Source organism: Salvelinus sp. IW2-2015, linkage group LG2, assembly GCF_002910315.2.
Source record: "Salvelinus sp. IW2-2015 linkage group LG2, ASM291031v2, whole genome shotgun sequence".
In the NCBI taxonomy this organism is placed as follows: Eukaryota; Metazoa; Chordata; class Actinopteri; order Salmoniformes; family Salmonidae; genus Salvelinus; species Salvelinus sp. IW2-2015.
The window spans coordinates 6,138,787-6,153,877 of NC_036839.1; the positions used below are offsets into that span (position 1 = coordinate 6,138,787).

General features: G+C 44.4%; 1 protein-coding gene across 1 annotated transcript in view; it reads left to right on the top strand.

The window, feature by feature from the left end:
- The first annotated feature begins 213 nt into the window (after positions 1–213).
- The window catches only part of LOC111972072 (nck-associated protein 5-like), an 85,207-nt gene continuing 70,329 nt past the window's right edge, over positions 214–15,091 (top strand). Inside the window, exons 1-4 of the mRNA XM_023998916.2 lie at positions 214–414; positions 2,274–2,364; positions 3,989–4,150; positions 13,397–13,465. Coding sequence (XP_023854684.2) covers positions 296–414; positions 2,274–2,364; positions 3,989–4,150; positions 13,397–13,465 — 441 coding nt within the window. The 5' untranslated portion in view covers positions 214–295. The remainder of the gene's footprint in view (positions 415–2,273; positions 2,365–3,988; positions 4,151–13,396; positions 13,466–15,091) is intronic.

The following is a 15,091-nucleotide window of genomic DNA, read 5'->3' on the forward strand; positions in this document are numbered from 1 at the left end:
GGGTAAAGGCCTTAAACGCTGCATTGACCTTGCCCTTGAGGAGTTCAGTGTTTGGACAGATGGAAGAGAGCTTCACTCCCAACCTTTATCCCTGCCAGACCCAGAGTCATGGGATAGGGTTGTCACAGAAACAGGGGCCTCCTTTTCAGTGAATAGTCGAACAGAGGGTGGAACATGTCATTTTCCAATTCCGGGAGCACTCAGGCTCACATTATTCCTCACTGGCCTACATAAAGAGGCCGGAGACCCACTTTTACCAAATGCCCACTCACACACACGCACTCACACACACGGAATGCTAACTGAATCCCAGTATGAATACACTATGGACCTGAGGAATATGTGCACCGTGTTTATAGCGTTATTTAGAGGGAACAGCAACGTCCCAGAATTTGGATGGAAAAACAGCATGGGGTGAGTGGTTGACTGTGTTATAAGAGGAGTTTAAAAGGTTTTATTGAGGGTGAAGATAAACAATAGCTTAGTTTAAGAGCGTGTCATTTGATATGAATTGCAATGTATGAAGTAGGACAGAGCTGAGACGTAATGAGACAGCGATATAATGAATGAGACATTGCTGGGATGTTCAGAGAATACAGTATGTGGTTGAATAAAGAGAGTGAGAATGAGATGTAGTGAGACAAATCTGTGATACATGGATAAGCACGGAAATGGGGATAAGATATTCTGAATGAGACAAAGCTGAGCTGTAGTGAGACTATGATGTCACGCATACCAGTCTCACTGAGAAAGTGATATCTGCGAATGAAACAGTAACGTGACACAAAGCACAAGGCTGCCATAGATTAGCCCAGGAGTCAAGTTCAGCGTGACAAGTGAATGGAGAGCAGGGAAAAGGATAGAGAGGAATTCTCCCCAATTCCATGATGTCCAAATGGTAGTTACACTCTTGTCCCATTGCTGCAACTCCCATACGGACTCCGGAGAGGCGAAGGTCGAGAGCCATGCGTCCTCCGAAACACGACCCTGCCAAGCCGCACTGCTTCTTGACACAATGCTCTCTTAACCCGGAAGCCAGCCGCACCAATGTGTCGAAGGAAACACCGTCCAACTGGCGACCGTATCAGCGTGCATGCGCCCGGACCGCCACAGGAGTCACTAGAACGTGATGGGACAAGGACATCCCGGCCGGCCAAACCCTCCCCTAACCCGGACAACACTGGGCCAGTTGTGCGTCGCCTCATGGGTCTCCCGGTCACGGCCGGCTACGATACAGCCCTGGATCGAACCCGGATCTGTAGTGACGCCTCAAGCACTGTAGTACCTTAGACCGCTTTGCCACTCGGGAGGCACCTTTCCTTTGTTTTTACTTGGCATTTTTTTGCAATTTCCTGCTAGTCAAGTATAATTGGGTGCTTCAATTCCTCTCCTGTTCATTTGCTGGGTAGTTTGCAGGTCAGTGCCAGTGTCTCCAATACCCAAGACCTTCCCTCAAAGAGTTGCCTGGCAAGACTGTCAAAGGCCTGGTCACAGTTAGCTGGGTTGGACTAATATCCGTGCCACATGCATCAAGCGGAGAAAAGTTGCTATGGAAATAACCCGGAAAAATGTCACTGAGCACAGCATTATGAGAAACGTGGTCAGTGTCTAAGGCAAAGCAATTACAAATCCGTAAACAAGGATCTGCCAGTTTAATGAGGACTAAGAGCTCAAATGTCAGCTAGCATGATGGTTGTTTGCAAAGGTTACTAACTGACGGGCAAAGTCTTCACCAACAGAGAAATCTAAAGTATGATACAATGGGTTGGAGTCCAAATATTTCGGGGCTGTGATCTTATTCGTTGACGACTGAGGTGTCTTCGTAGGCTACTCGTTGTTAGTTAGGAGGTTTTTGGCAATGCGGTTACATATGACGCATTCCTGGTGCTTAAATAATAGTTATGTCAGGTGTAAAATAGTCATGCCTTATCTTATGTGTCCCTTAGAATGAAGTGTTACTTTGTTCTGTTTGTTGGCACACCGCCCTGGGTGTCGATCTGAAACACATTCAATGTCAGCTTCGTGACATGTGCTGTTACATGTATGTATTTCTCCTCCCACATACTGTATGAACCAGCCTATTGTGCCCATACTGTTGCTTAGACCTGGATCGTGTTCATTAGGCATCGAGCGGAAGAAAACTGTCTGACACAGGAAGGGACTACCTGGACTTATCCAGTAAGAAAGGCTCATTTTAGTTTTCTGTTTTCCCTCAAGCTTGTTTATTCCACAGTCTATGTTCTGATTGGTGCCCTTGCTCTGTGTGCCTGCAGCATGGAGGAGATGGTGAGGACCCTGCTACAGAACCAGGACACACTGGAGGACCCCAGCGTGGATCCATTAGACCTCAGGAAGGCCTACAAGGTACAACACTGTCCATATTGGTTTATTTGCTTTCTGTTTATGTTGTTAACTAAATAAATAAATAAATATTTCATGCAAGTATGCAAAATGTGATAAATCACCTTCCAGGTTCTGTAATAAACAGTGTTGGATAAAAGTCTGTGAACAATCAGAGATTTTTTGTGAGAAATGATCATATCACAAAGAAAAATATTAACTTTCAGTTCACTGTCATCGGCAATCCCCTGTAATATCTTACTGTACATACAGTAGCATGGGGATAGGGTATTTGGAAGAGACAGTGGGAAGAGTGGTCACCCTTAGGCTAGATTATATCAAATCTCCTGATGAATGTCATATACTGTAGCAGCTTAGGTCAGTCACACATTCTGACACCAATGCAGCGACCGCCAAGAGCAGGTACAGCCACTGGGAATAATCGAACCCTAGTCACCTGGCTCCAAGGCAAGTACGCTAACCACAGTCCCAAAATAGTTAATAAATAGAGGAATGCTTCCAACTCATTCAGAATTCCAGGGTCATTACAATACAATACATTGATGGGGTCCTATTGTATTGTCATGCAAGAAACATTTTACCATGAACTCTCTGCAAGATATTATTTTGTTTTTCCTGTAACACATTGTGGGGTCTTTGGCCACAATTCAGGTTAAGTACCTGTAACATATTGTTAATCAGAATGAATGGGAAAGTGGCTGGATTTTAAGACACACTTATGCATGTATAAGTAATTATGAGGGAAGTATGTGTCACTGGAGACCTTACTAATTGTCTACTGGATGGTTGTTTGGTTTTGAGAAAGTTGCAATGCGATGAACACTAAATCGATTTGCAGCCATGATGTTTTGTAGACTCGACAGTACACTACGCCCTCACACGCCTTTTCGATCACTCCATATCTCGAAAACGTGTGGTATGCAAATGATTTTTGTAAGTAGCGGGGGTAAAAGTGTTTGACATAAATACTAACACGGCGTAGTACAAATGCCAATAAGCCTCATAATTAAAATGCATTTTTAATCATCAGAGCTTTTAAAGTTAGTTCACAATACTTCATGGAAGGAAGGAGACTTCCTTCCGTATTTCATAATGTTACAGATAATTAATGACAAGTTGTTTATGGGTCAATCAATAAACATTGGGGGGGTCAACCAAGGACAAGCCTTATGAGTTATGGTGGCAAAATGGTGAAATGAGCAGCCAGCAAAATAAGAAGTAGCCTACTGTGTTAGTGGTGGCTATAAAACCAACTATAATTGTGAAGAGGCAGCTACAAAATAGCAAATATAACATCAAACAAATCCCGTGATTGCTTTTCTTGCAAGGAGTCAAAATACTATGAATTGGAAGTCTTCATTTCCGTGCCACAGTTCTTGTAGCTACATCCATATACAGCAAACCGCAGATACAGAACAGCAGTTCACCTTCTGTATATGATGAAATAAATCCATACTGTAGGCCAAATTCTATATCTTTCTATTAATACTTTGTGTACATGTACAGTATCTTGTATGTTGGAGAAAATAGACGAGGCAAATAACCCCTTAGTTCCAATAGGCAATGCATGACAAAAATAGTTTCAGCAACTTTGTGGCTCCCTGCAACCCCTCTTTCTATGGTTTAGGACAAACTCCTGGAGGAGATGTGGAAACAGCAGGACAGTCTGGAGGGCCCACTGCCCCCCTCGAAAGAAAGGAGGCCCAACTCTCCAGGAGCTGTCAGTAGTGGACACGAGGAGGACTACGACGAGACTAAGCCCATTCTAGAGCGTCTGCGGGCCCTTGAGGTAAGCTCAGGCACAGGAGAGTCTATTTTCCCCTTACTACCTCTCTCCACCCTCTCTTATGGATACTTCATAGGGTTAATTACCAATATAAATGTTTTGCTGTAATGTCACACTTGGTTATATTCGAAGTTGGTCAGGAATTTGAAGCCCACTCACATTGGCTCATTTTATTATATCATTAGGATCATGATATAAGCATAAATTAAGAGTAGATAAAGTGCCGGTAACAATGTTGTTACTTGTACTGTATGTAGGTCAGAGACGGACAATCTTGGAGGCTTTCTCTCCAACCAAGTAGAAATGCACTTGATTCTACTAATTAAAGCCGATTGGTCAAGCTTCGATTAGTTGAACCAGGTGTGTTACTGCTTGTGTGGAGCAAAAGCCTGCCCCTATACTGGACATGTGTCTATCTTTAGTCTGAATATGGCCCATAAAGAGAACATTTGAAGTTCTCCAAAGGTTATATGAGGATACCGTAGTGCAGTGGGCACCGTACCGAAGGGGATAGTATCTGGCCTGTCAGAAACACTTTGATAACTATACACATTCATTCTGTCTGTTGAAGCTGCCAGGTATCATTCCTTAGACCGTCAATCGTACTTTAGTCTGGCTGATTCCATTATGAGCTAAGAGCTGATTGAATACATAGTCACAGGTTAATGCAGAAAGAAGAAAAGAAAAGATGACAGTGATTCTATTCATTATATTATATTCTTTGTGTCCATTTCAGTATTTTCTATGTGAAAAGGCCAGAGTATATTCATGCTGAGAGAAATGGGTCTGACTTGACAGTACTTAGTCATATCCAGTATGTGATTATTCAGTAACGAACTGGTAGTTAACATTTGAAGCCACTGTTTCTTTGAATGTATTCCTCATTCACACCTGCTCTACAGAAAGCTAATAGTACAAACTGTCTGCAGATCCCAGATCAGTAATATTTTGGGGGCCCTAAGCGAGATTTGGTAACTTTGTGGGCATTTTAGGACCCCCACTCTTGGCAGTGGATAATTGTTTTGCAGTGTTATTCAACTTAATTTCCTGTAATTGTTCACATTTTGCCACGGAGCGGAGAAAATGTTGCAGTTTTAAGACGAATTTCATGCAATTCTCCTCATTTTGCTTTTGGGTGGAGAGAAATGTTTGCAGTTTCAAAGGGAATATTGCAATTTTGCCATGAGGTGGAGATAAACTTGAGCCGTTTTAAAGCAAATCTCCTGCAAGTGTACACATTTTCCCATGATTTATGCCATGTTCAAATTATATCTGAGTGAGAGTGACTAAGAAAATCAATAGGGTCCCCTGGAGTTCAGGACCCCTGGGCACATGCCCTGTGTGCCGGTCAGTAATTTGGTGATGTTTACTACAAGGTTTAGTTAGCTGGCTAGGCTAACTTACCTACAGTAGCAATCTAAAACATGTTAGCTGACATGGGCAAATTGAGTGTGTAACGAGTGTCTAGATCTTCCTCCTCCGACGAGGAGAGGAGAGAAGGATCGGAGGACCAAAATGCAGCGGGTTGTGAATACATAATTAAGTTTATTAAAGTACAGACGAAAACCGAAAACACTTCAACAAACTACAAAATAAGAAAACGACGTAGACGAAACCTGAACATGGAACTTACATAAAGACACGAAGAACTCACGAACAGGAACAGACTACATCAAACGAACGAACAAACCGAAACAGTCCCGTGTGGTGCAACATACACAGACACGGAAGACAATCACCCACAAACAAACAGTGTGAACAGCCAACCTATATATGGTTCTCAATCAAGAGGGAAAAAACGTCAACAACCTGTCTCTGATTGAGAACCATATAAGCTAATTACAAGTGACCTAAACATTAGAAACACACAAAAACATAGAATGGCCCACCCCAACTCACGCCCTGACCAACTAAACACATACAAAAATAACATAAAACAGGTCAGGAACGTGACAAGAACCCCCCCCCTCAAGGTGCGAACTCCGGACGCACCACCAAAAGGTCTAGGGGGGGTCTGGGTGGGCATCTGTCCACGGTGGTGCTTCAGGCTCTGGGCGTGGTTCCCATCCCACCATAATACATCCCCGCTTTCTTATCCCCCTCACAATGCCCACCTCCAAATAACCCCACCTAAATTAAGGGGCATCACCAGGATAAGGAGCAGCACCGGAATGAGGGCAACACAGAATGCAGGGGCAACACCAGAATGAGGGCAACACCAGAATGACTGGCGGATCCTGGCTGCTTGGCTCTGCGGATCCTGCGGCTGCTCTGGCGGATCTGGCTGGATGCGCTCTGGCGGATCCTGGCTGGATGACGGCTCTGGCGGATCCTGCGGATGCGGGTCTGGCGGATCTGTCGGATGACGGCTCTGGCGGATCTGGCTGGATGACGGCTCTGGCTGGTCATGGCTGGATGACGGCTCCTGGCTGGTCATGGCTGGATGACGGCTCTGGCTGGTCATGGCTGGATGACGGCTCTGGCTGTCATGGCTGGATGACGGCTCTGGTGTCATGGCTGGATGACGGCTCTGGTGATCCTGTCTGGCGGAAGGCTCTGGCTGATCCTGTCTGGTGGAAGGCTCTGGCTGATCCTGTCTGGCGGAAGGCTCTGGCTGCTCCTGTCTGGCGGGAAGGCTCTGGCGGCTCCTGTCGGGCGGAAGGCTCTAGCGGCTCCTGTCTGGCGGAAGGCTCTAGCGGGCTCCTGTCTGGCGGACGGCTCTGTAGGCTCATGGCAGACGGGCGGCTTTGAGGCTCATGGCAGACGGGCGGCTTTGAAGGCTCAATACAGACGGGCAGTTCATGCGGCGCTTGGCAGACGGACAGTTCAGACGGCGTTGGGCAGACGGACAGTTCAGACACCGTTGGCAGCACGGGCAGTTCAGGCGCCGCTGGGCAGACGGCAGACTCTGGCCGGCTGAGACGCACTGTAGGCCTAGTGCGTGGTACCGGAACTGGAGGTACCGGGCTAAAGACACGCACCTCAAGGCTAGTGCGGGAGCGGGAACAGGACACACTGAGTTCTCAAAGCCGCACTATAGGACTGGTGCGTGGTACCGGGACTGGTGGTACCGGGCTGAGGGCACCACCTCAGAACGAGTACGGGGAGAAAGATCAGTGCGTACAGGGCTCTGGATACGCACATGAGGCTTGGGTGCGTGGTGCCGGAACTGGAGGCACTGGGCTGGATACACACACCACAGGGAGAGTGGCATGAGAGGGAACAGGGCTCTGGAGACGCACTGGAAACCTGGTGCGTGGTGTAGGCACTGGTGGTACTGGCCTGGAGCGGGGAGGTGGCGCCGGAAATACCGGACCGTGCAGGCYTACTGGCTCCCTTGAGCACTGAGCCTGCCCAACCTTACCTGGTTGTATGCTCCCCGTCGCCRGACCAGTGCGGGGAGGTGGAATAACCCGCACCGGGCTATGTAGGCGAACCGGGGACACCATGCGTAAGGCTGGTGCCATGTAAGCCGGCCCGAGGAGACGTACTGGTGGCCAGATATGTAGGGCCGGCTTCATGACATCCGGCTCAATACTCAATCTGGCCCGGCCGATACGAGGAGCTGGTATGTACCGCACCGGGCTGTGCACACGTACAGGAGACACCATGCGCTCTACTGCGTAACACGGTGTCTGCCCGTACTCTCGCTCTCCACGGTAAGTACAGGGAGTGGGCGCAGGTCTCCTACCTGACTTCGCCACTCTCCCTTCTAGCCCCCCCCCAATAAATTTTTGGGGTTTACTCACAGGCTTTTCGGGCTTCCAGCCACGTCTCCTTGCTACCTCCTCAAACCACCGCTCCTGGGCTTTAGCTGCCTCCCTCTCTTCCTGAGAGCGGCGATTCTCTCCTGCCTTAGCCCAGGGTCCTTCTCCATTCAATATCTGCTCCCAAGTCCACGAGTCCTGGTTTCGCTGTTGAGCTCTCCCCCGCCGCTTGGTCCATGGTTGGTAGGTGATTCTGTAACGAGTGTCTAGATCTTCCTCCTCCTCGGACGAGGAGAGGAGAGAAGGATCGGAGGACCAAAATGCAGCGGGTTGTGAATACATAATTAAGTTTATTAAAGTACAGACGAAAACCGAAAACACTTCAACAAACTACAAAATAAGAAAACGACGTAGACGAAACCTGAACATGGAACTTACATAAAGACACGAAGAACTCACGAACAGGAACAGACTACATCAAACGAACYAACAAACCGAAACAGTCCCGTGTGGTGCAACATACACAGACACGGAAGACAATCACCCACAAACAAACAGTGTGAACAGCCAACCTATATATGGTTCTCAATCAGAGGAAAACGTCAAACACCTGTCTCTGATTGAGAACCATATAAGGCTAATTACAAGTGACCTAAACATAGAAACACAAAACATAGAATGCCCACCCCAACTCACGCCCTGACCAACTAAACACATACAAAAATAACATAAAACAGGTCAGGAACGTGACAGAGTGACTGTCAGTAACCACGTTTCCATCCACAGTTTTTAAGTCATACATCACGACAGCTGTGATGGAAACAGGAGGTTTTGGTACAATTTATCAATGCAGACGGATCATTTGTTCGTTCGACATGGTGGGATCTTTGTGTGTCGGTAAAATTAATTATGATCGAAATGGCGGTAATTATATAATTACCATCATGTCGAAGTAAACTTTAAGTCACACGATGATATGTGGTGTGGTCCTCCCACTGCGATTTGGGAAACCTTGCAGTTTATTAGGCTACAGATTAAATAAATTACAATGAACTTCACAGGGTGTTGAAAGTGCAGGGTGATCTTCATGCTCCTTTCCAGTAAAATAGAGGGTGTTATTCTGGTGACATGATGATTGATGCTTGACTGCCATTTGACAAAGAAAATATTATTGCATTTTACCCATAAAAATCTCACTGTATCTGTGAGCTGTTGGCTAGAGCACACGTGCCAAGACCAGAGTAGGCTAATTTCTTATTTAACAAAACTTTAGATTTTTATTCGGTAAAGGCGAAAAAGTACATTTTGTGTGCACTAAGTCAGGAGTGTGCAAAGCTGTCATCAAGGCAAAGGGTGACTACTTTGAAGATTCTCAAATGTAAAATATATTTATTTGTTTAACACTTTTGGTTACTACATGATTCCATAAGTGTTATTTCATAGTTTTGATGTCTACACTATTATTCTACAATGTAGAAAATAGCCACAAAAAAAGATAAACCCTTGAATTAGTAGGTGTGTTCAAACATTTGACTGGTACTGCACATGTGACTAAATTAAATCAATTTTTACCCGTTTTTTCATGAAAAAGGAAAAGTTAGGGATTCATGCACTGCGTAAAACACATACGATGAGGAGAAATAGTACAACTTCAAGTTTTTTGTGATCTACCTTTGGTTTAACCGTTCGTACAGGGAGGATTTAGTAACTTTGCCCCACCCCATGTGAATGTGAATGTGATTCAGGGCTATCACATTCACATTCACACCTATACCCCATCCAGATGGTCAATGGATCAGCAGGAGTAATGGACTATTATATCCATCCCCATTAATTAGACTGGATTAATGAAAACATTGTCATCTAACTCAGCAGTAGCCTTCATAGTTTTAATTGTATTACAATTAAATATATTTGGAATCAGGAGGAATACGTCCACATTTAATTTAGCATGCAAGCATGCAAGCAAGCATGACCATTAGACGCCATTACATATTTTATATTTTGACTCATATATTTTGGTTTCTGCTTTCCCTTTTAATTATATTTGTAAATAAACGTTTAGTCTGACAATCATTGACATTATACATTTTCTCGTTTAATTTCAAACTACTTCCCGAGTTTTCCAGCTGTGAAATATAAAAAAATCGAATCAAATTGAATTTGTCACATGCTTCGTAAACAACAGGTGTAGGCTGACAGTGAAATCCTTACTTACAGAGGCCTTCACAACAATGCAGAGAAAAATAGAGAAATAATAGAGAAATAATAACACCAGGAATAAAATCACAATGAGTAACGATGACTTGGTTATATATACGAGGTACCAGTACCAAATCTATCTGCAGGGGTACGAGGCAATCGAGGTAGCTTTCCGTGCGGTAGCAGAGAGAACAGTCTATGACTTGGGAGGCTGAAGTCTTTTTAAAATGTATTTTTTTATTTTTTTATTTCACCTTTATTTAACCAAGGTAGGCTAGCTGAGAACAAGTTCTCATTTGCAACTGCGACTTGGCCAAGATAAAGCATACCAATTCGACACATACAACAACACAGAGTTACACATGGAATAAACAAAACATACAGTCAATAATACAATAGAAAAATACGTCTATATACAATGTGAGCAAATGAGGTGAGATAAGGGAGGTAAAGGCAAAAAAAAAGGCCATGGTGGCGAGGTAGATACAATATAGCAAGTAAAACACTGGAATGGTAGATTTGCAGTGGAAGAATGTGCAAAGTAGAAATAGAAATAATGGGGTGCAAAGGAGCAAAATAAATACATAAATAAATACAGTAGGGTATGTTTGGCAGCATGAGTGAAGGATGCTTTGTTGCGATATAGGAAGCCGATTCTAGATTTAATTTTGGATTGGAGATGCTTAATGTGAGTCAGGAAGGAGAGTTTACAGTCTAACCAGACACCTAGGTATTTGTAGTTGTCCACGTATTCTAAGTCAGAGCCGTTCAGAGTAGTGATGCTGGACAGGCGAGCAGGTGCGGGCAGTGATCGGTTGAAAAGCATGCATTTAGTTTTACTTGTGTTTAAGAGCTGTTGGAGGCCACTGAAGGAGAGTGGTATGGCATTAAAGCTCGTCTGGAGGTTAGTTAACACAGTGTCCAAAGAGGGGCCAGAAGTATACAGAATGGTATCGTCTGCGTAGAGGTGGATCAGAGAATCACCAGCAGCAAGAGCAACATCATTGATGTATCCAGAGAAGAGAGACAGCCCGAAGATTGAACCCTGTGGCACCCCCATAGAGACTGTCAGAGGTCCGGACAACAGGCCCTCCGATTTGACACACTGAACTCTATCAGAGAAGTAGTTGGTAAACCAGGCAAGGCAATCATTTGAGAAACCAAGGCTGTCGAGTCTGCCAATTAGAATGTGGTGATTGACAGAGTCAAAAGCCTTGGCCAGGTCGATGAATACAGCTGCACAGTATTGTCTCTTATCGATGACGGTTATGATGTCGTTTAGGACCTTGAGCTTGGCTGAGGTGCACCCATGACCCGCTCTGAAACCAGATTGCATAGCGGAGAAGGTACGGTGGGATTCGAAATGGTCGGTAATCTGTTTGTTAACTTGGCTTTCGAAGACCTTAGAAAGACAGGGTAGGATAGATATAGGTCTGTAGCAGTTTGGGTCTAGAGTGTCACCCCCTTTGAAGAGGGGGACCAAGGCTGTCGAGTCTGCCAATAAGAATGTGGTGATTGACAGAGCAATTTGTTGTGCCTTCCTCTGACACCGCCTGGTATATAGGTCCTGGATGGCAGGGAGCTCAGCCCCAGTGATGTACTGGGCCATACGCACTCCCCTCTATAGCGCCTTGCAGTTGGATGCCAAGCACTTGCCACACCAAGAGGTGATGCAGCCAGAAAATATGCTCTCAATGGTGCAGCTGTATAACTTTGTTTTATTTATTTATTGATCTGAGGGTCCATGCTAACTCTTTTCAGCCTCCTGATAAGGAAGAGGTATTGTCGTGCTTTCTTCACGACTGTGTTGGTGGGTGTGGACCATATATTTCTTAGTGATGTGGACACTTGAAGCTCTCAACCTGCTCCACGACAGCCCCGTTGATGTGGATGGGTGTATGCTCTGCCCTCCATTTCACAATCAGCTCCTTGGTTTTGCTGACTTTAAGTGAAAGGTTGTTGTCCTGGCACCCCACCGCCAGATCACTGACCTCCTCCTTGTAGGGTGTCTCATCGTCATCGGTGATCAGGCCTACCACCGCCAGGTTTTTCTTTGGATTTTCTCCTACCATATCTATTGTGTTATAGTCTCCTACATTTTTTAAACATTTCTATCAACTTTAAAGTGTTTTCTTTCCAATGGTACCAATGTCAGTGAAAACAGTTGGGGGCTTCCCTGTAATCCGCCATGAACAATTTGCTGCAAACTGAAGTAAGTCAATAAACAAATGAACACAGATCCAGCCCACTGTGCTCACTGTCTAGAGAAGCCTCTCATTTGATTCTCTTCACCACCTCAACCAAAAAGTAATTTGTTTCTCATTTGCTTGCTGAGGAGGCAAAGAAGCGTCACGGATATCTGGTTTTGATACTCTGCTTTCCGCATGTCAATCGATTGAATTATTTGTCTTAAAAAAAAAAAGTTAATTCATCTAAGTTTAGATGACTCACATTTGAACCCACTCTTATTTACATAGCGTTCGTGCTAATGAACGCATAAAGAGCTGTGGGTGGGGCATGCACACACATTTATAACACATAAAAACAGCGATGGCATCCTAATAAAAAAAAACATGTTGTACATGAGAGGTCAATAAAACTGTTTTTTTTTAATCATTGTGAGATGCTTCTATACCTTATAAAATGTTCCTGTGACTTTCAGCAACAGCTGAGCATCAAACAAACCATTCACTTTTCCTCCCTCGCAAACCACAAACACCAAACACTTCCAGCAATATTTACTAAGTAGCATCCCCGAGTCTCTTAGCTAGTATAATACCTTAGCTACCCCTTGAGAGATTTACTGAACTAATAATTACAATAGAAAGCCACCTTGCTCGCTTCTGTATTCATGGAATGGATCCGTTCCTGATTGGAAACCTTCTACCAGTAATTTCATTCCACCTGGGACACCTCCAGGAGACCTGGTGGCTCTTAGGGATGGGATTGAGATACCACAGATTTATAGCATTATCCATTGACTGTGTATACCTTGGCGGATAGGCCTCATAAGGCCCTTATTGACATATGACTCCAGTGAGAAAGAGATTGTGGAATAGTAAGCAAAGAGGTGCTGTACAGAATGTGTTGTGAACCAAAAGGGTTCTTCAAAGGGTTCTACCACGGGGACAGCTGAGGAACCCTTTCAAGTTTGAGAAATAACAAACAAGTCTAAGAGTATAAGAGTTACCTTCAGCTCAGTCAAGAGCTGATGTGTATACAAGTGGTATATTTATCTGTAATTGTTTAAAGATTGATATTTAGAATATATTTATATGGACACGTGAAAGTGTTTTTGTGTGTACATATTGAGTATATCTGGAGGTGTTTGATATTACAGGTGGAGAACTCTGCCTTGACAAAGGAGAACGACAACCAGAGGAGGCAGTATGAACGCTGTCTGGATGAGGTGAGTGACTCTTTCTCTCTCTCTCGCTCTCTCTCTCTCTCTCCGACGCACAGACACACAAAAACAGGCACACTCGCAGAAGAAGACACAGATACACACATACTCACACAGTTAAGTCAACAATCACAAGCGGAAGCACTTACTCATTCCTTTGTAATTGTATCAGCCCTTCTCAACCCATTTTTTTTCATTAGTAAATAGACGCTTATCAAGATATTGATCGTCGTAAATGCTCTGTCGATGCAGTGCCGGAATCTAGATTGCAATCAGCTGCTGGATGAGACAGAAGCAAGAATCCGGGGCAATTTACGCCAGAACTGGCATAGACTTTCAAGTTCACCAGAGAGTGTTTGCATCTCAAATGTCCCCCTATTCCTTATGTAGTGCACTACTTTTGACCAGGGCGGTGCCATTTAGGGTGCCATTTGGGCCGAAGCCAGGGAGTTCACTGGGTTTACTCTAAGCTGAAATACTTTATAGGGTCTGGAAAGAACAAGAAATTACTGCAGTTTCCTTATGGAAACAGACATAGAGTCTGTTTCTTAACCTGTTTTTCAGGTTTTTGAATCTGATGAGAGTAAAAGCAGCAGGTAGTGGGGCGGCAGGTAGCCTAGCGGTTAGCGCGTTGGACTAGTAACCGCAAAGGTTGCAAGATCGAATCCCAGAGCTGACAAGGTAAAAATCTGTCATTCTGCCCCTGAACAAGGCAGTTAACCCACACTAGGCCGTCATTGAAAATAAGAATTTGTTCTTAACTGACTAGCCTAGTTAAATCAAGGTTAAATCAAAATAAATTGTGTTCATGAGAGTCCCATTAGTTTTTAGGCCAAACTGTTTGGATGCTACTTCGGGATGTGTCCTGGTCTGACAAACAGCGCTGTACCTCTTCCACTTCCACCGTAGATGCGGAAGGGTGACAGGCGGATACGGTGGACTGAGACGCAGCCCATGCAAAAAACAGATATCTCTAGCTTAGACCGACAGATTTTGATGGGGATTTTTTTGTATTATGTTACTTAGATTGAATCACCAGTGCGTCAATAGACTAGAGGCAGTTACCATGGCGCTATCCTCTTGAATTTGAATGTTTCGAAGCAACTGTAGTGAGAGTAATTCACTCTGTATGGGTTGAGAACTTGTTATAGTTTGTGCATGGGCTTTTTTTGGGCCAATCTCTCAGGGTGCTCTGTGTCATGACTTCTGAGACAAGTTGTCGTGACAGCTGGATTAAAGGGCGACATTTTCTACTGAATTAAAATGGTACCACTGAGTCATAATTCAGTTCATAATGTGTTGATTCAGAACCGAGTCAAGTCAAGCTAAGCTGCACTGTGTCTGCACTAGCCCAGTTGTTCGTCCACCATACTTTCAGGAACAGTGCTGAAATGGACAATGTGATTTTATTTTTTATCAGAACCAGCATGATACACTTCTGGTTGACACAATTGTCTTTCAGACAAAGAATTATATTGTCTGTGTTCAAGTTTCTGCTCATGTTTACTGCTATGTATGAATCTTCAGCCTTCCTCCCATCCTCCAGCTCTTATGAATATTACATAAGGAGAGCTTAACTCATTAGATTAAATTATGCCATGTATAAGCAGTGAATTATTGGTCACTGTGATG